General features: G+C 38.7%; 1 protein-coding gene across 2 annotated transcripts; it reads right to left on the bottom strand.

Annotated features, from left to right (window-relative positions):
* Positions 1 to 248: 248 nt before the first annotated feature.
* On the bottom strand, positions 249 to 27,406 carry LOC133524267 (ATP-binding cassette sub-family B member 6). Of its 2 annotated transcripts, none has more exons than XM_061860174.1 (17): positions 27,125 to 27,406; positions 26,526 to 26,678; positions 17,472 to 17,616; positions 15,724 to 15,923; positions 15,200 to 15,347; positions 12,202 to 12,373; positions 11,421 to 11,587; positions 10,987 to 11,224; positions 10,326 to 10,501; positions 9,505 to 9,574; positions 8,293 to 8,428; positions 7,000 to 7,207; positions 6,520 to 6,698; positions 5,189 to 5,303; positions 4,495 to 4,635; positions 3,419 to 3,540; positions 249 to 2,880 (listed from the first exon to the last, which is right to left on the bottom strand). In XM_061860174.1, exons 2-17 carry the CDS (start codon positions 26,672 to 26,674, stop codon positions 2,709 to 2,711), a joined length of 2,538 nt encoding a protein of 845 aa, XP_061716158.1. In that variant the 5' UTR covers positions 26,675 to 26,678; positions 27,125 to 27,406; the 3' UTR covers positions 249 to 2,708. The 2 variants fall into 2 exon arrangements, with proteins under 2 accessions (XP_061716158.1, XP_061716157.1); XM_061860173.1 differs by having other exon boundaries at positions 27,129 to 27,406.
* Positions 27,407 to 27,514: the final 108 nt, after the last annotated feature.

Here is a 27,514-nt window from a genome sequence, read left to right as displayed (position 1 = left end):
ACCAGGTTTTCAATATTTTAGAAAACGCCTGTCTCATGTGTGCAACTTAATTGTGGTAAGTTCTCAAACTTTTGGAAAAGTTCTCAGAAATTTAAGGAAAACACAAGGTTATTTCCCATACAAAATTATGGTAAGTTTCCGAAATTTATATGTAATTAATTCCGCAATTATCTTAAATTTTCGATAGCACATCATCAGCCAGATGCAACATCTGCTTTGAATGCGAGGTAAAATAAGAAGACGATGAATAATAAAAACAAAAGAAAACATTTAATCACACCGATCTTGCACTTACAATTTCGCATATCATTTTGATTGTAGGTAATAATACTAGGCACAATAAACATTATTCGATACCTACATTATTAGTAATTTATCTCACTTCCCATTTACTGTATTTTATATACGTTCAATCTTAAACATTCTGCCAGGGAGAGAGGTAGGGTAGGTATGCATCTTTCTATACAGCAGCGGTATCATGGTCGCATTTTATAACCTGTCATGCCATGCGTCCCTTTCACACTTACTTACTTGTTAGAACGTGACAAGCATGGTGACAAATGATACCACCATACCGACCATAGTTTATAGGCCTTTTTTGAGAAGTTTGGTTACACCTAAAGACACCTTGTACGTGAGAAATTCTCTCCCTGTATCATTGTTTAGCCCTTTGACTGCCAAAGATGTCAACTGATGCGCTCGTTAACAGTAAAATAACAACCTTCGAGCATTACGATAAGGTTTACAATGGCGCGTTGTATATAATACGCGTGGCGTTCAAAGAGCCGTGCTACTTGGTGGCCAACCAAGCGTCCGACGCTCCGAGATTACCCTGAACTTGGTTTCAAACCAGGAAGCTCACCTTGGTCGGAAGCTTTGTTGGCAACCGGGTAGAAACTTTTATACCATGCAAAATTATGGATTTTAAATATTTGAAACGACTCGTCTTTGGTAGGTACATCCAGTAGGTACAGATGTAGTGCATAATTATTTTGCATCGTATTTTCACTGAAACGTACGAACGTGTCTTGCTATTTCAGTCAGCCTCCGTTCAAAAAGTACTGAGATTGACTGAAGTAGAATGCCAAATAAGAACGTTTCTGAGAAATTACGATGGAAAACAATTATGCACTATATCAGTATAACATCTCATTTTGAGAAAATAAAAAGTTTTTATTTAAATTAATTTGGCAAAATCCATTGAATGTTATTTATTTGTAAAAAATCAGGTACCAGGTACTACTGTGAAGCGCTAACTTTAAATTCATCTATATTGTTTATAATTTTGCACTATAATGGTGATAATAACATAATTAAAGGTATTAAAACATAAATTTCATATAAGAATAGGATTTTCAAACAGGCTTGTTTGACATAATTGAATCATAAGAATTGTCTATTACACTAAACTATCACAAGTTCACGAAACGCGTCTTCTATCAATGTTAATAACTCGATATAAAAGAGCATACTCACTCAGTACATTCCTTAAATTTTATATCTTGACTTATCCTTTACAGCTAACCTGCAGACCACTCAACGAAGTCTGGTCCGAAAATACACTTTCCATTAATGTTTGCAGTCGGTATTATAGACATATATTTTTATCCAATTGGTACCTGTTCAACACTGTTTTTTGTACATGACCCATTCAGTATAAGTCTTTTATACTAGTCTTAGAGCCACTTGCACCAATTGCTAATCCGGCGTTAACCGGTTAAACCTGGAGGAACCGTGGTTACCAGTACAATTTGACACTGGGTTAGCGGTTAACCGGTTAACCCCGGGTTAGTGGGATGGTGCAAGTGAGCCTTAGGGTGTTATCGCATTTATCGACGCAGAATCGACTTCAGTAGATGACCTTAATTCGCAATTCGTCAAGTGATTTAGAAGCTTCGTTTACAGCGAATGCGTTAATATATCACAATATATCAAACAGAGTGTGACCACAAAAGAGTCTTGTACAAAATTTATCAAAAGGGGAGAGTACAAAAAATGTATAAAGCCAATAAAACAAAATTATACAGCAAACTTTATTTTGCTAGATAACGGAACTTCGTTGATTGGCATAGAATATCACCACCACCGCCCGATATGTTAGCGTAATTGTTGTTAGTATTATCTCTAACGTACCAAATATACAAATATTACTTGCGTTGGACCATACCAGTATACTATTAAAAATATATGTATGGTTTTCGAGATATAGTCAATCATTTAATAATAAAATGATCGTAAAAATCGAAATAAAATATTCCGTTTATCTACTGATAAAGCCACGCCCATATTAATAATGTATTATTACATTTTATTATCGTTTTTGTTACCAATTTAGCAGATTTCAATCTTAAATAAAAACTGTTACTGTATTTGATCATATGAGCCAACACTGAGCCTAGCACCTTTGCTTCTGTACAGTTGACTAAAGAAAATGTTGATATTGTTTATTATACTCGTTTATAATCAATGCTGAAAAATATCCTTTGTGTTTTTCGAAATAACGACGACACAAATTTTATTACCAATAAAGAAACCTGTTTTTCCGAGAGAGGCGGAAGCTTAATAGCTTAATGGTAATAAGATACAATTTCACACAAACCCGAAGGACATTTTTACAGCTCATGGATTAGCTAAACATTTTCATCAACCTATTATAAGCCTTATTGCAACGACTTAACGCCTACCAGTAGTCAGTCAAGTGTACTCATCTATAAATGACCATGGCCGTGTCCAAAGGCGCCGTTGGGCGGCAGCTGCGGCCTCTGGTCGTTGTTGTTGCCTTCTTCCTCTTGGACGCCGTTGCCGTTGGTGTTTCGGTTTTCGAGCTGCGCCTGCCACATGGAGGCGTAGACGCCGCCTTGTGCTAAGAGGGCTTCGTGGCTGTGAACAGATATTTTTGTTATTTAGTGCTACCCTGCCTATGAAGCCGATGGTCCTGGGTTCGAATGCCGGTAATTGCACGTATTTGTGGGAAAGTAGCATCATACGTACTGTAAATAGACTTTTTTGTCGATTCTGTTTTTATTTTATTTTTTGGGAAAAAACAATTTTTGGTACAAGGTTTTGTTGCTGACTGTACTTTTATTTCCACAGGCAACGAATACTCATCGAGAAAATTCTAACAACCCCAAATTAGTTTGCGTTATTTTATCAGAGTTCCCATGGCCACCTCCTGTCCCCATCATCAGATCCACTCCATAGTGTAATAATATTGCATTGTCATCCGATCTACATACATGCATGCAAAATTTCTGCTCAATCGGAAATTGGGAAGTGGGTCAAATTTAGCTTCTAAGATTTGACCCACAATAACATACATACACACTAACAGAGTAGGTTAAATAAAAACTTGTAATGGACCAGTAAATAAGAATATCTTAAATATAAAACAGTAAAAAATAAAAACCCTTGTACTCACTTTCCTCTTTCAATAATTTCTCCCTCCTTGAGGACCAGTATCTCATCCGCGTGGATGATGGTGGATAGTCTATGGGCGATGATGAGGGTCGTTCTGTTGGCGCAGACTCTCGCTAGAGCCGCCTGAAATATACATAAAAAATGCATACAAGTTGCTTAAATATGCATAAAAAATGCATAAAAAGTTGTGACTAAGTAGCAACGGGTCCAACGCTATAGTAAAGAGAAAGAGGTTATGGCGCCATCGCTCTAAATGTTGCCGCCATACCTTTAGCCTATGCTCTAGTAGATGGCGCCACTTTTTGATATTTAAGAAATTCAACACATCAGTGAAATAATAAGGATCAAATTCAAATGGCGTTCTAAAAGTTTTAATCATGTGTCGCATAAACATCAAAAAGTGGTGCTATCTAATAGATCGAACGCCAAAGGTATGGCGGCATCATTTCGAGCAATGGCGTCATAACCTTTGGGTTATGCTCGATAAGATGGCGCCACTTTTTGATATTTAACAAATTTAACACATATCAGTGAAAGAATAAGGATCAAAGTCAAATGGCATTCTAAAAGTTTTTATCATGTGTCGAAAGATGGCAGTAAATTTACGTGGCTACAAAGTTTTCTTTCACAATCCACCTCTGTTTCAAATTCTCTTTGATTATGTATAGTTATTTCTCATTTAAAGCGAATACCCTACACAATCAAGGCTCAGAACCCGTTTTAAAAATAAATAGCGGTAAATACTGGTTTATTTGGGTTTTACTCCGAACCCGTTTTAAAAATAAATAGCGGTAAATACTGGTTTTTTTGGGTTTTACTCCGAAGTTTCATGAACCCGAACGTTTTAAGAACTTTATTGTAACCTAAATAAACCGACGATAAAATAAATCGACGGGCGACGAGACGGCCGGCTAGCATGGTGGTGTGCCGCGTAAACAAAGGAACCGACATAGAAGGAACCGGTTTTATTGCTCTAAAGCGGTTAATCTGACAAGAACTTTATGGAAATGATATCCTAATAACTGGTTTAAAAATAACGGTTTGTGATAACATCCAGGACCAAGCGTGTTTACTTACTTGAATATTCCTCTCAGTGTTAGTATCTAGGGCGGACGTGGCTTCGTCCAACAGGACGATTGCAGGATCCTTCAGGATTGTTCGGGCGATGGCTATCCTCTGCTTCTCTCCTCCACTTAGACGAAGACCTCTTTCTCCGACCTGAAGGTTAAAAGTACAGGGGATTAAGTTTTTATGATCTTTGTTTAGAGCACCCAACCATTGGGATCGGGAAAACGGGGGTCGGAAAGCTTTACCAATTCCCGACCAGTAGGGCAGGCCTCATAAGTATTGGTAATTGGGGTGGAAAGTTTTACCAATAGCGGGCGCTACTAGCACAAACTGAGGGCACTCTTGCATATTCGACCGATAGATAGGCAGACAAAGATCCAAATTTAGATTTTCGCGTTTCGGGGTAGACTACTGTAAGCGAACCGTTTTGACGCATCAAAGTAATATTGAAAACTTGTCAAAAACTGTTTAAGGCATAGTATGTATATGGTAATCTATGGTTTGCAATATGTGCCAGTGCTGCACTCTGGCGGCTGAACATTGCAGTAATGCCACTAAGAAACGCTTTTTGTTCTTTGCATCTGGGAAATTGAAAGATGATGTTATATTACCGATAATAATAGAGTATCGACAAAAAAACTATGACAATCAGTCATATCAATTGATTGTAAGCACTTTTATAAACTTAAGAAATTCAATTTACCTGCGTATCATATGCATCTGGGAACGTGAGTATCCTATCGTGGATATCAGCGTTCTTGGCTGCCGAGATGACATCTGCCGAAGGAGCTTTCAGGTTCCCGTATTGGATGTTGTACCTGAAAACGAAATCTATGTGAGTCTTGAGAACCGTTTTATTTTTATTATGTTTATAAGGTCCAAAGATGGATTGAGCCGAACTTGGCGCGCGAGTGAGCGATTACTTCGCCAGCGATATGAAAATTAATGACTAAAATATTCGAATCAGCGCTGACAAGTATAGACATGCAACGCCAAAAGCAGACAATGCCTCTTGAAGTAGAGCGTACAAAAAAACCAAGACGTCCTAAAAAGGTTTAATTACATTGCGGTATGTCATCGGGCACCTGTATTGGATGTAACCTTAATAGAAACAATGTGACTAAAATCGGATGGATGCAGTTCGCGCGCAGTCTAAATGCTTATATTAAAACATCGCCAGCGAATAGTTAGTCACGCGTGCCACAGATTTGTATCACGACTGAGCGTACATTCGTCTCAGAGAAGACGCGTCGAGTCCGGTTAAGATTCGCCTTCAACGAAATATTAGTTATTTGTTTTACAAATGGGCATAGTTGTTGTTAACCGCTCGTGCTAATATTGATAACGAAATATTCCAATAATATGAAATACTGCAAAATCGAAGCACCAGCGTAGCGAGAGTTTCGAAAAGTTGAATCTTAAGCGTGGCGAGGGTTTGAAGGCACGAGATATAAAATAGTACATTACGATACAAGTGCGAAAAATAGGAAATTCGAAACGAGTGGCGATAAATTAAAACACGACCGAAGGGAGTGTTTTAAATCGACACGAGTTGCGAATTACCTATTCGCACATGTATCGTACAACGTTTTACAGTACATATGGCCCTTTAAATGTTCGACACAGTAACGTAATATGCTACTTCTCGCACTAGTGCTATAAAGTAGCCCCATATGTACTGTAAAGATATATTTTTACCACACTAATGCGAGGGAAATCCTAACTGTAAAATATCAAACAAAATCAAATCCAAATGAACATTATTGATTATTTATCATTCAAAATCTTCATTTGGTGGTCCACACAGAGCGAGCATACGCTCGAGGCAATTTCCTCACGCACAAAACGGCCAGTTTAGACGTTCCTCGGTACTCGCTGTGTGGACCCGCCTATTCAAAAGTTAATTCTACTAGCCAATATTAAGGAAACAATTCAAATTATTTTGCCACTCTTGTGGATAAAATGCAACTTTCTGATCAGTTTTTGAACAATTAAGAGAACCATTACGAGCTGGTGAGGTGAAAATATACTGACCGGACCGTGTTGTTGAACAGCACCGTGTCCTGCGGCACCACGCCGATGTTGGCGCGCAGCGAGGCCTGCGTCACCGTGCGCACGTCCTGCCCGTCCACCAGCACGGCGCCCTCGTTCACGTCGTAGAAGCGGAATAGGAGACGCATCACTGTCGATTTGCCGGCGCCGCTGGGGCCAACCTGTGACGATTGACACAATTTTATACAATCGTGATGCAAGCTCAAATACCGGTAAAGAACCCAATCGGACTATTAACTAAGAAGTTCTAGATGGCGGAGAACTTTTCCCTCCAAAACGTGAATACACACCAAAAACATTGACTTGTCAAGATCTCTGTGCTATCATTAAACATTTCAAAGGTAATATTCTTCAGAATCCACCCCTCAGACGAACTAAGCAGCTAAGGAACTTCTTGTATTTCTCCATGTCTTCCTAGACATGGAGAAATACACACCTAGTTTGGAATAAAATCTGACTTACTAAAGCTACAGTGCTTCCTGGAGCCACCTTGAACGTAACATTCTTCAACACGAGCCTCTCCGGCCCGTATCCAAACGAAACGTGTTTAAACTCGACGCCGCCCCGTCGAACTAGTAGTTCAGGAGCTCCAGGTGCGTCCACGACGTCGGAATCCACTCGGAGCAGGTCGAACATGTTCTCCATGTCTACGAAATTCTTTTGAATTGCTCTGCAATCAAGAGATACATATAACTAGTGGTTCTGTGAGCTGTAGACCTCGCGAACCCTCATGGCTCCGATTTTTGAAAATATTCTTAAAACTGAATCGCCAAAAAAAAAAACCAGGAACCTGCACACAAATTTCACGAGAATTGGTTGCGACCTGTAGACGAGAACGACCGGACATACGAAAGCATTTTTGTCCGAGCTAAAACGAGACCTTCGCTAACGCTTGGTCAATTATAAGCAGTGGGAGCTGTGGAATAACATCATATTCATTTAATACGCATACGCATATTAACACGTGTATTAAGCATACGTTGTTAAAAAATAGTGAAGAGACATCCACAAAAATATTACATGTGTTAATTACGACTCCAGTGTCTCATTATTGACCGTGGATACCCATAAATAGCGCATATGTAACAATGTATATGCAACGCAATGTATATGCAACTTTATGTACACTATATAATCGTGCTTAGTACCCAATACAGCTCAGTTCGAACCTAACATTTGTTTGATTTACATCCTTCCTAACGCCTCGTACACATACAATAATCTTATTCCCACGACATACAGACTTCATAATTGGACCTGATGTACCTTATTGTATTTATATGTGTCCAAGTCCCACCACCACCACCAAGGTCCCACTTTGTTGCTTACCAAGAGGACGAGATTTGCTTGTCTTTATACGACTAACCTATCAACGCGTCCTTATGGCAAGCGACAAAGTGGGACTTTTTGCTCGGAAACGACACATATATTCCCTTGGCATAAACATAGGGTCTACCGCGAAACAAGAAAATCTAATTTTCGTAATCTAACATCTTACTCATTCGAGCGATAAAGGGGCAGATAACTAAATTACGATTTTCGCTTTTCCCGGTAGACCCTTTGTAAATAAACCGCCTCAATGTCATATTTTATTATCTGTGAAAACTTGTCAAAAACAGTTTAAGGCACAATATGTATTATAAGTTAGTCTATGGTTTACGACAGGTGCTATTGCTGCACTCTGGCGACAGAACATTACAGTAATACTCCCTATTGGACCTTGTCTAAAAGCCACGTTGTTATCAGTAGGCTTACCTGTAATAAGTCCCGAACCAGTTGAGTGGAATATACAGCTGAATGATGTAGGAGGCGAAAAGCACGTAGTCACCAACCGTCAGCACTTTAGTGTTGACCACCATCGATATACATAGCAGGGACCCCGTTAGCAGACCTGGATAATACAATTCGAAACATTATAGGACGTACCTATCTTCTACTCTATACACGGTGCTCACGAGGAACCCGAAAGATTGTAACTACGTACTTCTGAGGCCAAAAGAAGGAAAAAATGATATATGAGTTTCAGTGTTTTTTTTTTTTTTTTTTTCAAATTTTGACCGTATTTGTACAGTTTTTGATATCTATCAATAAGGATATTTAGACTACGCCCCATAATGGCATCATCGCGATCACAAAAGGCGTTTTGCACTAAGTTACTCTGAAACTAGACGAAATTCAGAAAAGTTTATATAACATTTTAGTCTCTAAATGTGACCAGTAATACACTGTCAAAATCTTTCTGTTTCCTCATGTAGCACCGTGTATACTTCAAAATTATTTAAGTTGAATCGATCATGCTATCTTACAATTCAAGATAGCTTTAACTTATTTTATTTAACAATCTTGACTAAAATCATCAGAGAAATAAGTAAGCATAGAATGCTCACTCCATACATCAGTTTTCTTACCACAACGCTTATTATTTTCGTAGTCGACATCTAGCGTCAAGTAGCAGATTTATCAGTACTTCTATTTGACAATAGATGTCTCGAGTGTCGCGACTGACAAAAAGTGTATTGCTCAACAATTTACAACTAATATTACAAGCAGCAGGAGTTGAAAATAGAGTTCCGGTTAATCCGGTTATAATATTAATTGAAAATTGTTGAGCATTTGACTTTTCGTTCGTTGCGACATCTATTATCAAGTAGCATTACTGGTTATTCCGCTACTTGACGCTAGATGTCGATTACGAAAACAATAACCCCCTTATTCATAATTTCATAAACGTGTACTAAAGTTACGATGCCGCTGATCATCGTTTGTCCCTTTCCATCATACTAATACGCCGGAAAGGGACAAACGATGATCAGCGGCATCGTAACTTTAGTACACGTTTATGAATAAGGGGGTTAGAGTTTTGGTAAGAAAACTGGTGTATCGAGTGATCACTCTATGCTTTTTTATTTCCCTGTGCTAATTAGCAGTGGTTTGTATTATTAATGAATAAAATTTACGACTACATACCTCCACTGATGATGATATTTTGCACAGTATTCAAGATATTCAATGTCAATAAATTTCTGAACTCTTCTTTCTGAACAAAAAGGAAAAATAAAACATTTTACATACATTGTCAAGTCGTAAGGTAAATGTATTTGTAGCAGGGATCGGAACTGGTTTTTTTGTAAAAACTTCGAAATAACCATATATTTCGGTTTATTTCATACTCCAAACTACTTCATATTATTAGATTACCCAATTAGAAACGAAATAATTAGCAAAGAACGAAAAAATACCGCTTTCGTTCCCATACAAAAAATACCAGTTTCTGATCCCTGATCAGATTCTATCCTATCCTATCTACAGATACACTATAGAGAGCAACTAAGAGCGCAATTTTTAAGGAACTTTATTTGTACTATTTCGGATTAAAGAAATTTATTTTTTTCATAAAAATATTTACAATGAACTTACACGAGAAATTAACACTAACTGTGATATGGTGAGCGTATGCATGCGTACGTTTAGATTTACAAAAATCGCCTTAACCCTTTTCGAGGTATAGTACGATTTATCGACCACATACGCGCCAATAGAATTTCAATTTTAGCCATCCGATTTAAGGTTCAAATTAGATTGCACTTTCGGAAAATGTGACTTGTCTTCAAATGAAGCTGGATTTATTGGAATATATTTGAATTTTTTGGGAAAACCTTGTAGATTGATGCGGCCTGGAAAAGGGTTAAATTATCTACACTATATTTTCGCCTGTGTGTAAATTCATTCATTAAATTCGCCTCTTTCTAAATAAATCGTAAGACCCACAGCGTGCATTAGTTACTAACCTGATAATTAAGAATAGCATCCCCATAGCTCATAACTTCATAGGACTCCGCGCCATAATACTTGACAGTTTCGTAGTTCAGTAGAGAATCCACTGACTTGGCCTTCTGTTCGTTGTCGGCGAGATTCATGCGACGCTGGTACTTTGTACGCCATTCCGTTACCCAGATTGTTGCAACTGAAAATGGATGGTCATTGTGTGATGTGTTAATGATACCAAAGAGAATTTAAAATACAGGTGGATTGTGAAAGAAAATTTTGTAGCTACAGTAAATTTACTGCCATCTTTCGACACATGTCTAAAACTTTTAGAACGCCATTTGACTTTGATCCTTATTCTTTCACTGATATGTGTTGAATTTGTTAAATATAAAAAAAACTGGCGGCATCTAATAGATCAAAGTCCAAAGGCATGGCGGCATCTTTCGAGCGATGGTGCCACAACCTTTGGCCTATGCCTAGTAAGATGGCGCCATTTTTTGGCAAAATAAATAATTGCTTAGATACGATCTTGTAAAGTGTCATGGTTACAAAGATAATGAGTCCGAACCAGGCATTAAATATGGTCACAAAGTACACGATAGCTATAACTATATCTACAACAGTCGGCGTGATTTGAAACAGGATGTAGGAAAGCAGTTAGTCTATGGTATAGGTACTTACATATGTAAAGAGCCATCGTTACAAACACGATGAGTCCGAACCAGGCATTAAATATGGTCACGAAGTACACGATAGCTATAACTATATCCACAATAGTCGGCGTGATTTGAAACAGGATGTAGGAAAGCAGGTTGTCTATAGAATCCGTGCCTCGGTCCATGACTCGCAGTACTTCGCCGGTCTTGCGAGATAAGTGCCAGCGGAGCGGTAGGCTGTGGAGATGCCTGAATAATTCCAACTGCAACAAAAAATCAAGGTCTACTTTTAGGCTGTTATAAAAGCGGTTTGTCAGGAAGATTGAAGTTTCAGGGCAGTGAAAGATTCTAAAAATCTAAGCTATCTTATATCAGACTTAAAAAATAATAAAAATAATGATATATTCTTAGCTATACACGTCTTCGAAGACCATCCATAATTAAGTAGCGTATAGTCACCTGTAACTCCCTAGTCGTGTACTGCTGCACCCGAATCCATAAGAACGTCCGAAGATTATTAATGAAGCCCATACCGCCCGTGCCACCGCCTTGCAAGAACTTGAAGAACACGTAGATAAGCACTAGGTCCCATCTGTATAGGATCGGCGGTATTGATATACTATCCACTGTGAAAAAAGGGACGAAACTTAAATATACTCGCTGCTGAAGTACGGTGCGGAATTATGGGGGCGCGCGGGGGACTGACAGCGCGCATTCAGGCTACAAAAAAGAGCCGTGCGATCGGTAGCGCAGGTGGCCCAAGATACCTCGGCGAGGCCTTATTTTATAGAACTGGGTATTCTAACTTTACCTTCAATAAACCAGATAGCAATCTACTCGTACGTACATATTAACCTATCTGAATATAAAACACGCGCGGACGCCGGTCGCCCTTTACGGAACCCAAGCAGACTGATTCCCGTACAAAGAAGACTCGCACGGTCGAACAAGGTGACCCACGTAATGGGTCCAAAGATTTACAATAGGCTACCTGAGACAGTCACCTCAGCTCCTTCATTAATTAGCTTTAAGACAAAACTGAAAAGTTGGCTTCTTGAGCACACGTTCTATAGTTTTGACGAATTTTTAAATTATTAGTTATTTTATTTTATTTTATTAATCCATTTACAGTTAATAAATCACTTGTATCATGATTTGACCTGTTATATTAGAAATATAATAAATATTATGAATATGAATATAAAAAACAGTAAACAGTCATAAATAAAAGCGTACTCACCTATATATTTACTGTAAATAGGCACATATAGATTAATCACACGGCCAGAGATGAGCAAAAGAATGCAGAAGAGCACATTAAATTGCAACAGGCAACTCTTCTTCGGCCACAAGTACGGTAGGAGCGTTCGTAGCTTGCTGAATACATTACGGAATGTGGACTGGTTCTCGACCTGGAATGTACAGACGTTTATTTTAGTTTTAAAAGATTTATTTGCGAGGTGTTTTTGCCCATTTATTTTTCAAGGTGTGTGCGTATCTGACGAATGCGCTGCAAAAGACTCGCTAACTGCTAGTGTGCATTAAGGGCCGGTTGCACTAACCACAGCTGACGGACTGGTTAACATCTCTCAGCAGTAAACTATGAGATCACCTATACAATAAAATTTAGCGAACTCTTTAACGGTGACAGACGAGAGAGGAGGAGGAGGAGAGGAATGTTGGTCAAGACTCAAGTCAGAATTTTAAATTTGTTGTTTGCAAAATTTCGAAATGCAATAACGCATAATATATTTACTTTGATTTTGGGAAAACCTATGAAATTGTTGACCGAGTCTTTATTCGGACGCTCGAGTTCTTTTGAGTTAATCTTAAGATCAAAGACTCAATAAAGGACTCGCCTCGGGATTTAAAAGCCTCGGAAGTTTTTTAAGCGCCGAGTTTCGTAAAAACGAGTCGAGTTCTTCAAATTCAGATGCAAAAGACTCGAATTCCTACAAAGACTAGGTTTGGTGCAACCGACCCTAATGCACATTTGCCAGATCTGAACGCACTTAAAAAGTTTTCTCGGCGAGAAGCAAGTAGACCTATAACTATAAAGGAAAGAAGTAATTACTGCGAATTTTTCGGAAGTGTGAAAAGTCAGAAATCAACAATTAGTACTAAGTTTCTATTTTATCTTTACGTCAAGTATACATATATAGGTATTATCAGTTTGTTGAACGTCTGTGGGACGGTTACTTTAGTCATAGAAAAATAAGAAAAGAAGATACATAAGTTTTGGTAGCAAAATGCTTATTGTTTTCGTAGTCGACATCTAGCATCGAGTAGCGGAATTATCAGTACTGCTACTTGACACTAGATGTCTCTCGGGTATCGCGACTTTTTACAACAAATATTACAAGCAGAAGGAGTTGAAAATAGAGTTCCGGTTAATCCGGTTATAATATTAGCTGAAAATTTATGAGCATTAAACTTTTCGTTCGTCGCGAAATCCATTGTCAAGTAGCAGTACTGATAATTCCGCTACTCGGTGCAAGATGTCGTCTACGAAAATAATAAGCGTTTTAGTACCAAAACAGATGTATGGAGTGAGCACTCTATGCTTTAGTAAAATGAACATCAGATTCAATCATTAACAAGTTTATCTAATGCAAACGAGAAATCATAGGTTTTTTACTGTGTCATTTATAATCTTAGAATACGTTTCGTCTAATGGTACTCTTTTTATGAAATGTACACTAAAGAAGCTTCAGAGGGCAGAAAATATTGTCTTTCATGAATTAAAAAAAAAGGAAATAAAAAATATCTCACAGGTGGAGAAGTGTAGTAAAAATGTTCCATGCCCATTTCTTATCGTTTCAGTAAACAGTCTGGAAATATACATACATCTTAGTTAGTACAACAAAAAACACTACAAAAAACCTGTTAGTTTTGTATCGAAAATTAGGAAGTTGTATTGGTTTCTCAGACTGTTTACTCACCTTAATTTTCAAAAATTTAAAATTATCTCATTGAGCAACATGAGGTACACAAAAATTAACCTGTTTAACATCTTTTTTGAAATCTCCCGATAATACTTTAATGTGATTTTGATATGGACATGACATCTTAACCTAAAACGTAACCTAAATAAAATAAACTGAACTGACACTTGACATCATAACATCAAAGAACTTTTTATATTTTAGCAAAGTTCACAATCGGACTAGAAAGCTCGTTACATTTTCCATGTAGGTAATATACCTACATAATGGCTCTTGCACACGGTGCATGTAAGTCCCGCGGTTCTTGCGCAGGTTATATACATCATGTGAAGAACGGTAAAAATCAGTTGCCTGTCATATAAAACGCGAGCTACTTTACTACTATACAGCCTTATTACAGGGTTTCTCAAATTCTCTCGAGTGATTATCGGCAGGGTGTTCATTCCCACACCCTAGAACCTAAATAGTCTAGGAATAGAGCTCCCTGCCGAGGTTTTCCCGAGGGTCTACAGTATGGGGTTCTTCAATAAAGAAGTGTACAGGTTTTTGAAGGGTCGGCAACGCGCATGTAACACCTCTGGAATTGCAGGTGTCCATAGGCTACGGTGACTACTTACCATTATGGACGCGGTATAATAAAAAAAACTTATGACCCCGCGTACTCCTAATCAAAAGAAAGTCTCGTAGTCGCGAACCTCGTTGATAAATCCTGCCCTATCACTTGCCCTGCTGCGACGATTAAGCAAAACTCATACGCAGGGCCCGTAATTTTCATGCCGTTGAGGCAAAAATGACGTAATAAATACAGGGAGTTGTTTTACAATACTACAAATTTAGATAACTTACATTTTGACAGGTATCAAAATAAATACTTGTTACGAGAATAAAAGCTTGTTACGCTGTTAAAAATCAAAAATATGTATTATTTAATACATTAATAATCTATTATTTATTTGAGTGACAATAAGATGAAAGTCAGTTAGACGATTCTGTACTGATTGTCAAGTATATGTAGGTATACCTTACCTAAAGAGGTTGATAAATGATTAATTATTACGAAAATACTGTCATATTTCTGTCATCGACATGAAAGGTACGGGCCCTACTCATACGGATATAGGTAATATTGGCATGTAAACACCTTGAACTCTCAGGGGAAGAAGGATACATATCATAGACGCAATCCCACGCGAGTGCAGCCACGGGCAGAGTGAGTACTTTTAGGTTTTAAGATTTCAAGTAAATACCTAACTTATTTATAGCAACTACTCACTAGAGCGAACTTTAACTTACCCTAGGCGGGATAAGTCTTCGCTGGTCATCCTCAGCGAGGTGCTCAAACTGATGCATGATACCGGGCGCCTTCATTCCAAGAATGAACATGATCATGCACGACACGTAGCGGCCCACGAATAGAGACATCTCCAGACGGTCTTGCAGACTGAAACAAAGATATTTTACAATGCATATGCTCTGATAATAAGTACGATTTATAAATGTGTGCGGAAAAGCACCGAAAGTACGACTATAAATACGTGTGCGACTTATAAATGCACACACACGCAAGGTGTATAGATATTTTTCTATCGCGTTTTACAATATAAAACGTTTGGAATTGCTTTCTTTCCTTAGCTGTATGACAATTCAACAATTTCTCATTCACATGTTGCATGGATATTTGTTTATTTAATCTCAATGTTATTTATAGTTACACATACGTTTCACATATAGGTCACAAAGTGTATGTGTTATAGCCATGAAATTGGGTCCGTTCAGCGTATTCTTTTGAGCCATTATTTATATAAAAACAAACTTACTTTTTTAAATGCCACCACCACCCCTCCTTATTCAAATTCAGGAAGGACAGGTTCTCAGACACAAAGATCAGCGCCCAGAAGACCAGTAGAACAAATCCGTGGCCCCTTGGCGGTACGGATGGCAGGAGAAACCGCCTTTCCAACACAGCCAGGTATGCAGATAGTGGGAACATCACTACTGTTATTACCATTGCTAGAATCTGGAAAAGAAGATGGTGTTACAGTAGAGAAAAAAAGTCCAAGCTGAAATGAAATTACAGTAAGTAGGGGAGGAGACTGGGGTCAATTACTGTTTTATATTACATTATTTGACATTTTTAATTTGTGGCCGTTACTGTCGAAACAGCCGGACCCTGGTGCAGCGAGGCATCCAAACTATTCAGATAACTGGGTCGGCGGCTAAGGGAGAGGGGGAACGATCCCCGTTCTGGGTCTCGGCTTGTCGAACAGATCTCCATCGCCATACATCGTGGCAACGCTGCGACTGGGATGGGGAATTTTGGACCAGGCATGCTACAGAACGGGTATTAGGTTAGTTAAATAGTTTTAAGTATGTTTTATTTGTAATAATAGTTATTTATAAAAAAAATGTAAGTCGTTTTTGTAATGGTTGCAATATATAAATTTTTATAGGTATCATTTGGACATGTGGCATTTTGTAATAATGTAAATCGATCATTGTCCCACTGCTGGGCAAAGGTCTGCCTCTTATTCTTCCACGTATACCTGTCCTATTATTTATTCCGAGGAATAATGTGAATAAACGAACTATATATTTATGGCATGTTAACGTTTTGTTTAGGATGGTCAGGAACCACCTTTTTCAGTCATTTATTTTGCTCTATGCGGCATGACAGGGGTTTGAATGGATTCGACGATTTCAGTACCTACCTACACACACACACAATAATTGTTTGGAGAAGGATTGTTAAGCTAAGCATATTTAGGACGGAAAATTAAGCATATTTCCTGAGTTATATACGTCCAGAAAATTATCGACTCCTTATCGTATTTCCTCTGAACTCATTAATACGGCGAGAAGTACATACCTACAGTCAATTATTTAGTAGATTAACGGAAAAGGGAAATAGCGACTGATTAATGCATAGGTACTTAGGTATACCTACACTTTTAACATCAAGATTTCAGATTACAATGATCTTGACTTTTATGAATTCAGTCCAGTTTACGAAGTCAAAATATAATTTTACGCTTTAATTTTACTACGTACGCACCTAGGCTCTCCAAAACACACATTGTATGATGCGACGAGCGACCTAATAATTACATAGTGTAATTGCGCCATTATGAATTTATTATAATTGGTGTTTACGGTGCTGTCTAGAGACGAAGCGAATAGTTAATCAAATATGCGTGAAAATATTGTCATTATGTTCGAAATAAAAGGTTGCAAAGCGGCAAAGCATCGTGTTACGCGGGCTTAAACCAGGCGCGCCGGCAATAGTTTTTCATAAAGCATTGCCGGCCTAGGTCAACAAAGTAACCTTGGGCGAACGTCTTGTGCCGCGCCGCGCCGTACATTGAACGTTAGGGTTATTAATTATTATTGTTTTCTAAGTTGTATTTCCTTGCATTTTACGAGAAAAGCAATTAGACGTACCTCGGCCAGGTTAGGAATTACCGGCATTGTGTTCTGATAATGGCTTCGCTTTCGGCCAGCAGTTCTGTATTTCCCTACCTTTGTAGTAATGTACTATTTAAGTGATGTTTATTTATTTATAACTTACCATATATCCATATATCTGTCCTCCTTTGAACACGAATGCTTGTAATAGGAACCTCGCCACCGCTAACACCGGCACGAACATCGTAAAAAGTATCTGCACACAAAACAGTCGCGAGAATCGTACGTCTACCACCTCCGTCGCATATCTGGAAATACAAATTATGTTTTAAGAACCACACCCTGAGTCAGGGATTCACAAGCTGTGCGTCGCGACGCCGCAGGACATCAAGAACAAGCACGCTTGGCTTCAGTGCCGGATTAAGACATTTTGGTGCCCTAAGCATTTCTAGACCATGTTGCCCCCTCATCAAGATTACATTGAATTTTCTTGGTAAATTGAGTGACGTTTATTGCCGCATTACTGCTGAAAATAGAATTTTCAATCCGTCAGACCATTTTATCTTGGAAATTGACAGTACTGCAGCAGTAATGTTCCAACAGTAGGTAAGGTCAAGAGTAAGCAAATACGATTTTTTCGTTTCGAGATTTTTTTCTAATTTGGACCTAAAAATACGTGTAATCCGAGTTTGTTTCATTCCAGGTTAATAAATGTTTCCTCTTTTTCAGTTTTTTTGCTTATAAATCGAAAACGGTACGGCCGACGAAAAATTTGTTCTAATTGAATGATTGATTGATTTAAGGTACCTTAATATGTATTCGTAGTAAATTGGAAAAAAAGTCGACATTTTTTATTTTTGGTAAAATCATGTTAATAATCCGAAAACGCTTTCTTACCAGTTTCTGATCCACCAAGTGCTATTGTAATTGACAGTGGGTTCCTTCTACATCGAGTGGTTTGGCAATCCAAAGGACAAAATTATCTCCTAAAGATCCCAAAATGTATGCACACCTCCTGGGATAGAGCAAACTCGGATTACACGCATTTAGGACCAAATAAATGTATTAAAACAATTTCCAGCGTGCTGGGAATTAATTACTCAAAACGCTATTTTTGGATCTAATTTGATTGGCCTAAATCGTGAAAGTTTAAATCAGTATTTTTAAAGGCAAAGTCTAAGGCTGAACGCACGGAGCGTTCGATCGGCGCTTACGGATGAGGCCAAAGGTCGAGCTGGAAGAAAGCAAGGCTTGAATTTGACCAATGGCGAGGTATGAATAGCTGGACGTCCGGAGCGTCCGATCGCGGCGCGTTATCAATGTTATCATATAATACAACCATACAACCAACGGCGAGGTTTGAGCGGCAGCCCAGCTGCGAGAGAGGACAGCATGGATTTGGATCCATGGCCAAACGAAAGTGAGGCAGTTTGCATAAAGTAGAAGGCCTGGCGTCGCATAAGACCTAACGCCGAACTGCAAAAGAGTGGCTTGAAATCGAACCTATGTAATCACGGTCCTCCTACTGCTCGGCCTTTGGCTTAACTCGAAAGCGCAACTTGATAAGATGCTTTTGTTTTTCGGCCTTCGCGGGGCCCTTTATAACACTTTGAAAATTAGGTCGCAAGATTGTGGCTCTGCAGCAACTAGGCCTGGCCGATACATCTGGTGTGCAAGAGATCAAAATACGCTACAAAATCGGTAATCTACGTCGAGAAAATCGGTTGGCCACAAGCCCGACGGTAAGATTTTTTGTCCATGAGCTTTGATGGTCTCCGCGTAAGGTTGGAGATGTGCTTACGTGTCCTCACTCTCTTCTGACCCTTCTTTATTAGATGGGTACTTTTCTTCATCTTTGTCAGGGGCTATGTAAGGCTCTACAGCCCAAATATCACTGCGACCATTCCTGATCTATTGTGATCGCCACCTACTACAACTCTCGATCCAAACCTCCAACTTCAAACAACTGCAGGATCTTCTTGATCTCGAGAGACCCTAACTCCTCCGGACGCAATTTGTGTCCGCCCAGGATTAAGTCACGAGTGCGCTTAGGCAAGGGCATTCTGCGAGGATGTGCAAAGGCGTCTCCTCTGCCTCCATACAGGCTGGACCGCCCCATGTCACGTTTCCCCATAGTGAGCATGTGCTTATTTAGGCCGCAGTGCCCAGTAAGCACCATTACGCAGTTGGTTCCTAGACAGCGCTAGACGCGCAGGCGTTTGAGGCCGCCTTTTTGCTGAAGGCCTTGATAAGTGCCTTGGAATGATTCAAGCCTGTAGTTTCTCTCCAGAGTTGAATGGTTTTGTAGTGACAGTAGGTCTTTAGGGTGAGCCGCGTTAGGCTTTTGGGAATACCATAAAAAGGCCCAGGACTGAAGGTCTTCCCCTTAGCCCCTGCTCGCGCGAGTTCGTCGGCCTTTTCGTTTCTCGCGAGACCCGCATGCCCCGAGACCCAACGTAGAACAACCTTGTTCCTGGCTCCAAGGTTGTTCAGTAGCTTTTTTTTTTTATAACGATAGGCAAGCGTTTGACCACGATCTCACCTGATGGTAAGTGATGATGCGGTCTACGGTGGTCTGCCTGCAGTTCTCAACCAGCCTTGATGTAGTAACATCAGAGGTTAGGGCCAAGAGTGCCGCCTGGCTATCCGAATGGATATAGATTGTATTTTTGCTATAGTTGCATTGCAGGTTGATCGACGCACATTCTAGAATGGCGTATACCTCTGCCTGGAATATAGAGCAATAACGTCCTAGGTTTAAGCTAATGCCCTTCCTAGGCGCTTCGCCATATACTCCGCAGCCTACTTCAGATCCGGATTTGGAGCCATCAGTGTACCACCTCAGGCTTTCTTCTTTCCACTTGATTTGACCGTTTGACCAGTCCTCCCTTTTGGGGAGTTCCACTGAGTAGAGTTTGTGTGGACAAAATTTGGGTGCCATCGTGTCGGACGGCATCCCAAGAACAGGAATATCGTATACTGATTCCCTTAACAATCTCAGAGTTTGCGATAACCAGTTACCTCTCCTCGCGCCCGCTATTCTAAGCTTACTAGATTTCGCCTCCAATTCCAAATGCAGGTGAAGGGGCGGCAGATTTAGTATGGCCTCTAGGGCTGCCGTCGGGGAGGATGACATGGCTCGAGTGACGATAACACAGGCAGTCCTTTGCAGACTGCTAAGCTTCGCCACAGATGGGTACTTGCACACGTATCAAAAAGTTTCGTGTACCTAAGTACTACACTACGACTGCGATGCCGATGTAGCCAGCGCGTCTTTTTTCTACGATTTTGGTGCCCCTCTACACGTGGTGCCCTAAGCAAGTGCTTATTTTGCTTAATGGTTAATCCGGCACTGCTTGGCTTTATCGCGAGCTTTCGACAGTGTGCGACACTCCTCCTTTCGGGCACTTTCTGCTCAGCATTGCTCCGAGCAATTATTAGGGTTGGCACAACTTTACGTCCCTTTGCTTGCATGACCACAGGTAAGATGACTTGAATTTTGACAACCTTAAATAGCCTCAAGGGATAGTGCCTTACATTAGAAAGGAACAACATGATTACACCCTGAATCGCTGTCAAACTTCAGTTTTGTAGGAAGTGTCATTTCTGTACGGACTGGACTGGACGTCGTTCGATACCCCCCGTCAGGGGGGTATGAGAGGCCGCTTCCGCCTTTCGGCTGCGGCGGCTGTCGCGGGTCGCTCCCCACCGACCGGTGGGGAGGTCAATTGGCCGTCATTTGGGAGACGGTGCATGTGTGGCTGGTGTGGGCCAGCTCTTCGCTACCGATCGTTACCAAACCCCACGACCCCTAGCCTGGTAAAACCGTTATAGCGGGGCCAGGATTCGGGGTTTTCGTTTTTTTTTTCTGTACCGTAATAGTAGTAGTTAATTTCAAGCTAATTTGGTTGTCAATACTGGAGGAGCGACCCGCGAAAGCTGCCGCAACCGAAAGGCGGAAGCGGCCTCTCATACCCCCCCTGACGGGGGGTATCGAACGACGTCCAGTCCAGTCCGTACAGAAAAAGCGTTATATTTGCGTCTACAATATTTTGCATTTCTATGGTAGAGTAGTTTAATTAGATTGTTCCATGTATCTTAGCTGAACACCATAGGTTGAACAACGCAAACGCACATGTGTCGTTGTGGCATTAAATGCAATAATAAGGGTGGAAAAGAAAAAAAACATAAAAATTAAGTCGAAGCAAGGAAAGCCCAATAACATTTGAACAGTTTTTTGTAAGCTCTGTATCATCAGATTCAAATTTGCATGGACAATTTATGAATGATTTGTGATTTCATTCATAACCTGTCCATGCACTTTTCAAGCCGAACAGTCGAATGTCAGTAGCAGCACAATCGGATTAGGACCAACCTCGAAATCTCTGGAACAGGCATGAAACTTGGTATGTATATAAATTAAAAGCCCCCTTTTCATGCCCACACCATTTGACATTTGGGGACCTCGAAGAATCGCAGCCATTTTGGAAAATGTGTACCGTCCAGGAATTCGCTAGTAACTTTGTATTGCATAGCACTCGTGTACAGTAAAGTATGGATCTACTGGTGTCTTTTTTATTGAAATTCGCTTAATAGTTTAGGCGCTAGAAGAAAAAATATGATTAATATTCGGAGCCCTGTCAAGGCGGTTGGTTTAATTTTTCTTTAATAAAACCAGTGTAAACAGGTTGTGAAGGTTAAGAGGAATCTACCGATACGTCAGTTAATTAATGTGTAGAATTTAATAAGCTTTAATGTTGCCATACATGCTGCGATTCCTCGAGGTCCCCAAATGTCAAATGGTGTGGGCATCAAAAGAAGGGCCTTTAATTTATCTACATACCAAATTTCAAGACTGTCCCAGAGATTTCGAGGTTGATCCTATTCCGATTGTGCTATAGCGTAAAATGCTACCTATAGTAAAATACTCGAGAGCTCATCCTTTAAATAATTACTCATACATAATTATGTACTTCATCGTAGTACCTTTTAGCAAGTAAGTAGAGGTGTAGCCTCTAGGTATGAAATCGAATCTAGCATGTGCGCAAACCGCCCCTTATCGTGTGGTTAGAAATGGTGAAGTACGTAATTGATGCGTCACGGGCTGAAGTATGATACCCTTGTTTAGACATCAACCAACAGCTATTAGTTTGTTAAAAATTGCGCTTTAGCAACAGCTATATGTTGATTTTGATTTTGTCGGTTGCACCAAGCCGTCAGTAATCATTAGTGCGCTAAATTTTATTGTATGGGCGGTTTCACAATTCACTGCCGAGTGACGTTAGTTAGTGCATCAACTATGGTTGGTGCAACCGGCCCTTAGTGCTGTCGCCCACACTGTTATACTTAGTCGTTAGTTTTCAAGCTGGCCCTTTACGTCTAACTCATTGTCTATTGTAAGTAAAGCCACACGTGCTATACTACCTGCACAAAAAGGTTCGGTCATTGGCGTATAATTCTAATTGGCACCTGAGCGCGGGCTAGTCCAACGCTCTAAAACCAGTGTAAGTGCGCTCTTCAATAACGTACCTTTGCGCATCTAGATGACACATTTTAGACTGGTTCTGTAGCGTTCGTCTCGCCGGCACTCAGTAACCGTAGAGGGACCACACACCAGGGCCTGATTTCGGTTACGGTGTAACGGTATGGTAGCGGTATAAAATTACGATACTGATACATTATATCAGTTAGGCCGCGCGGCTCCGATATAAAGATATCGCTACCGTTTTAAAAAAACGGTACCGGTATTTTTTCCGGTATATACCTTAACCGTTATTATAGCCAAACTGATAGTATTAAATAAAATCAAAAGGGCTTACACTTACATAGACAGCTTCATCCAATAGGAACCAAGTTGGCGCAAGGCTTCGCAACGACGCCTAAGCTGGTAGGGTACCTTTATGAAAGCGGTAAGGTACCCGAAAAAATAACGGTACCGTAATTTGCAGGTAAGTAGCACGTGCGGTATTGCTTACAATGACAATGAGTTAGCCGTAAGGGCCAGCTTGAAAACTAACGGTAACGACTTAACAGTGTTAACTGACGATTCGTAAACCTCCTTGCAAGACATAGTCCATTAGTTAGTACATAGATCGCACTACCATCGGTGCCAGAATCTAGACTAGTATTTATATATTCTTTTTAAATGTTTGACGATCTTATTATGAAATTCTTAAATTTCATATCTGCATAAGAATTAAATTTTTTTAAAGAACACGGCTTCATTTAGACGGTTCAAGAAATTGCGTGCAATTTTCGTTGCATTGCAGTATTTGGTTGATCAACTTAATTCATTGTAGGTACTCTGTAGTTAGAGTCCAACCGTTAGAGCGTCCTTATTGCAATGTATTATAGCTGTCTGTATTTAGTTTATAAACATTTTGCCATACCATACGTTTAAATAAATCAATGTTTACTATTTCATAACATTGAGCAATACAATCAAAGAGATCGTAAACCTAAAAGTCTCCTGATGTGCTATTCTGAAAGGTCACTGCCACGTGCAATTATAAAAAATAAAAAGCCAAACCACCATTTTTATCACCATTATCAGATAATTAAGTTATCAGATATATTCATTTAAGTACTTTGGTATAATTGGTTTTTTTAGCATTAGAAAGGTAAGCGATTTTGAGGTGTCTTTTTATTGAAAAATAGTTTTGAAATTTATGTAAATAAGTCACGGCAAATATGTAACAATTATACTTACATCATATACGATCATTTACATTCTTCTGCTTTCATAAGTAATAGTTACTGATTTTTAAATAAAAAGAGTTGTAAGAATTGTTTACCTTTTTTCTAATGCTAAAAAAAACGAACTAAGTATAGAAACTGGAATGCAGTATGATGACTATGCGAAGATTATTGATATCGCTATAGCTAAATCTATATCGATTTTAAGCGTCGCTGAGATAAGAAATCTGCGTAACAAATATCTGTACACGCGCCTTAAAAAAAACTGTATTGCTTTTAGTACGAGAAACTTAGGGCATACTCTTATAGACATTGAGCTTGGAACAGATTTCCATGACCAGTCTCCTCCCGGGCAATAACTCGTATAATATTGGTTAACGGCTATGTAAGATGGACCCTCGTGGAAGTCAGCTACCACTCCGCTGGTGGATTGAGGAATGGCAGCCACCGAAACACGTAAAAAAATGTAGTCATCGCCTCCCGTTTAGTCAAATGATAGTTTAGATGCTATTGTGAATAAAAAAATCATCAGCCGCCAGCTGGTCACATAAACATGTAAAAAATATGTGCCGTACCTCATTATGATAGTGGTATCGAAATCATGAAACTTTGCACGTAGCGTTCCATAAGGCGTTTGAGTAATCTCCTGCGTTTCCGCGCATACTTTGCGGACATAAAATAGCAAGGTGCGTATTTTATACACATGTTCATGCTACCAGCTGACAGTCTTTTCACCGCGGTACAACCGGCTGACGGTTATTTTATTAATAATTGCTTCTAAACTATCACCCGATAAAGTATCAATTCGGGAGGCGATGACTGAAAAAAAAAAAACTTTGTTTAGATGTTCCCATGACCAACTCACGGACTTTCCACCACGATACAACCAGCTAACTATTTTTTTAATTCATAATAGCATCTAAACTATCATGTGATGAAGTATCAACCGCGAGGCGATGACTAAAGAGGGCTAAGGAAGGGCGAGGCATATTTGAACGCATTTTCCATAGACCTTGGTATCTGCTAAGGCAAACCCTACTACGTGTTTGGATTAGTATCCGGTTTCGGAGGGTTAGGCGGATTCCGGTCCGGAAGTTTTAATGTCGGTTTCGGCATGTATCGGCATAAAATTCTTGTTTCGGCCAAAGGTTAGGTTTCGGGCCAAAAGGCCGCGCTGAAAATGTATTTTCTGTAGTGTCCCGCGGATGGTTTGCAAATATCGGTCAGACAGCTATGATGTTGCAATGTTGTTTAAAAAGTTGTTAAATGTATTATGTAACAGATCAACAGAAACACTTAACTTAAGATCTTTAATGAACCTTGTACCTTTTCAATAAGGTTTACACAATTTCAGAAATTTAGAGTAGAGGATGGTAAATTGAATGTCTGTGTTTGTTTTGAATTTATCTGCTTAGGATTATTGATCACCATGGAATTTGTGATTGCAAAAGATAAATCTTCCTATGTGACTTGTTTAAAGTAAATATATCTTATCACAATATAAACATCACAACTATATATAAACTGCTGTATGACATAACATATTCATTCTGTAGAAGATAACCTATATGGTTGGTTTTATATTCAGCTATGAATGTATAATTAGTTTGCAATTATAACACATGATAATGGTTGATAAGTTCTATTTCAAACAATCATACTTCAGTTTATAATAATGGGCTATTATAATGGGTCAGTCAATGCCTTGTTAGGACAAGTGGATCAATAATAATTGTTATTTAATTAATGTATTGTAGAATATATCACTCATAGCTCATAGTGCATCATTATTTACAGAAATATGTTTTGACAATTTGACATAGTAGATAACTGTTACTCCATGTACACTGATTTCTCTGTTAGCATTTAGCTTCTTAATTTAGCAAAAAACTTTCTGTTAACTTTAATTATTTTGGTCAAAGTTGTGATGCAGTTTGAAGTAACAGGGCTTTTCAATAAAAATTGTCATTTTATTTCGTTCTACTAAATTATGTCAATATTATTAATTATTTATTATTCTTATTATATTTGAATTTGATTTGATTTTAATGTACTTACTAACCCCTAGCTATAACGATGGTACTAACAATGTTTTATGGAATTTTTATAGTTCTGAAATAAAAATATTTTATTTTTTATTTTTATTTTAAATACAAATAGTTTTTGGTTGATGCATGTAGTGTGAGCACAGCCCATTGGCTGTGTGGTGGGTTGTGGGTATGGGCTCAAGTCTTTAGGAAATAGGGAATAAAAAAATTAAAGATTTATGCACTTACCACAGAGACAAACTATAAGAGTATAAAACTAAAAAATGTTAAATTACTTCTTCTTCCTTGCATTGTCCCAGCATTTTTGCTACGGCTCATTTTGAAATGTAATTACTACACAAGGATAAACATTACCCTATCAAGTGGCATACATAATTTTATTTTTGAATTGTTGGAAATATATTTATTGCCAATGAATTAATTTTTAACTAGATTGAATGTCCTGTCACCCTGTGCTAATCGGAAGATCTTACCTTTTATACATAATGACTTGTATTAATCCAAAAACGAGTAGAAATCCACCAATGAACACTGCAGAAACAGTTTCCATAAAACATTGGGAAATTCCATGGTCCACCCATATTTCTCCCAAAGTAACATTAGGAGGGCAGTATTCCATCATGTTTCTGAAATAAATAAATAAAATACACATAATTCAAAGTAGTTTTATTATTAGTTTTCATGATAAAAAATGTTTTGGGAAATTCAGGATGTTTAATAGTTTAATTTGCGATTCAAAGTATACTGCAATTATTATTTGGTCATTAATAAAGAAACATTCGCTCTTGCACGTGTTTAGCAATATAAAACTAAAAAACGTGGTTTCTTATTGAAAATATCCTGCTAATAAATTTTGCAATATTTTTCCTGATATTATAATATAGTAGGTGCAACCGCATTGCGTTTAACCTTAAGCAGATCAATGTAGATGAACTCTCAGCATCTAATATTTTATTACATTGAATGTGAAATAGTTTTTGCTTAAATATTGTTTTAATAAATACATAAATAGACAAGCTAAGTGCCGGACAACATAAAACTAATGTTATTAAAGAAAGCCCTAACGTAATACTTGCAATAATATTTGAAAAGCCGGGTAAACAGCGTGAGCCTTTTCCTAAAGCGCGTGTGTAAAAAAAATACTTAATCACGATTTCATTACGCATTCAATACGAATGAAACCAAAAATCGAATTGAAATTAATGACAATGACAACCTGATCAATGATTATGACACTGTCAATGTCAGCTGTTTTTTTATAGAACTATTTGAGGCTTTGTTAGAAACGCTGAAACGCAATAAAAAAAAACAATGGTCATTAAGAAAGTTCGTCACTATTTAACCGGATCCCACAAATTTTCACAAAGATTTTATTTTTTAAATATTATATGTTAAAGTACATTTACAGTTTTAGTTACAACGATTTAAGACAATTATTTTATTTATAATGTTACATTGACAA

The sequence above is a fragment of the Cydia pomonella genome, chromosome 13 (genome assembly GCF_033807575.1).
Source record: "Cydia pomonella isolate Wapato2018A chromosome 13, ilCydPomo1, whole genome shotgun sequence".
NCBI lineage: Eukaryota > Metazoa > Arthropoda > Insecta > Lepidoptera > Tortricidae > Cydia > Cydia pomonella.
The sequence above is the reverse complement of the archived record's forward strand: the minus strand, read 5'-3'. Positions and strand labels throughout refer to the sequence as shown.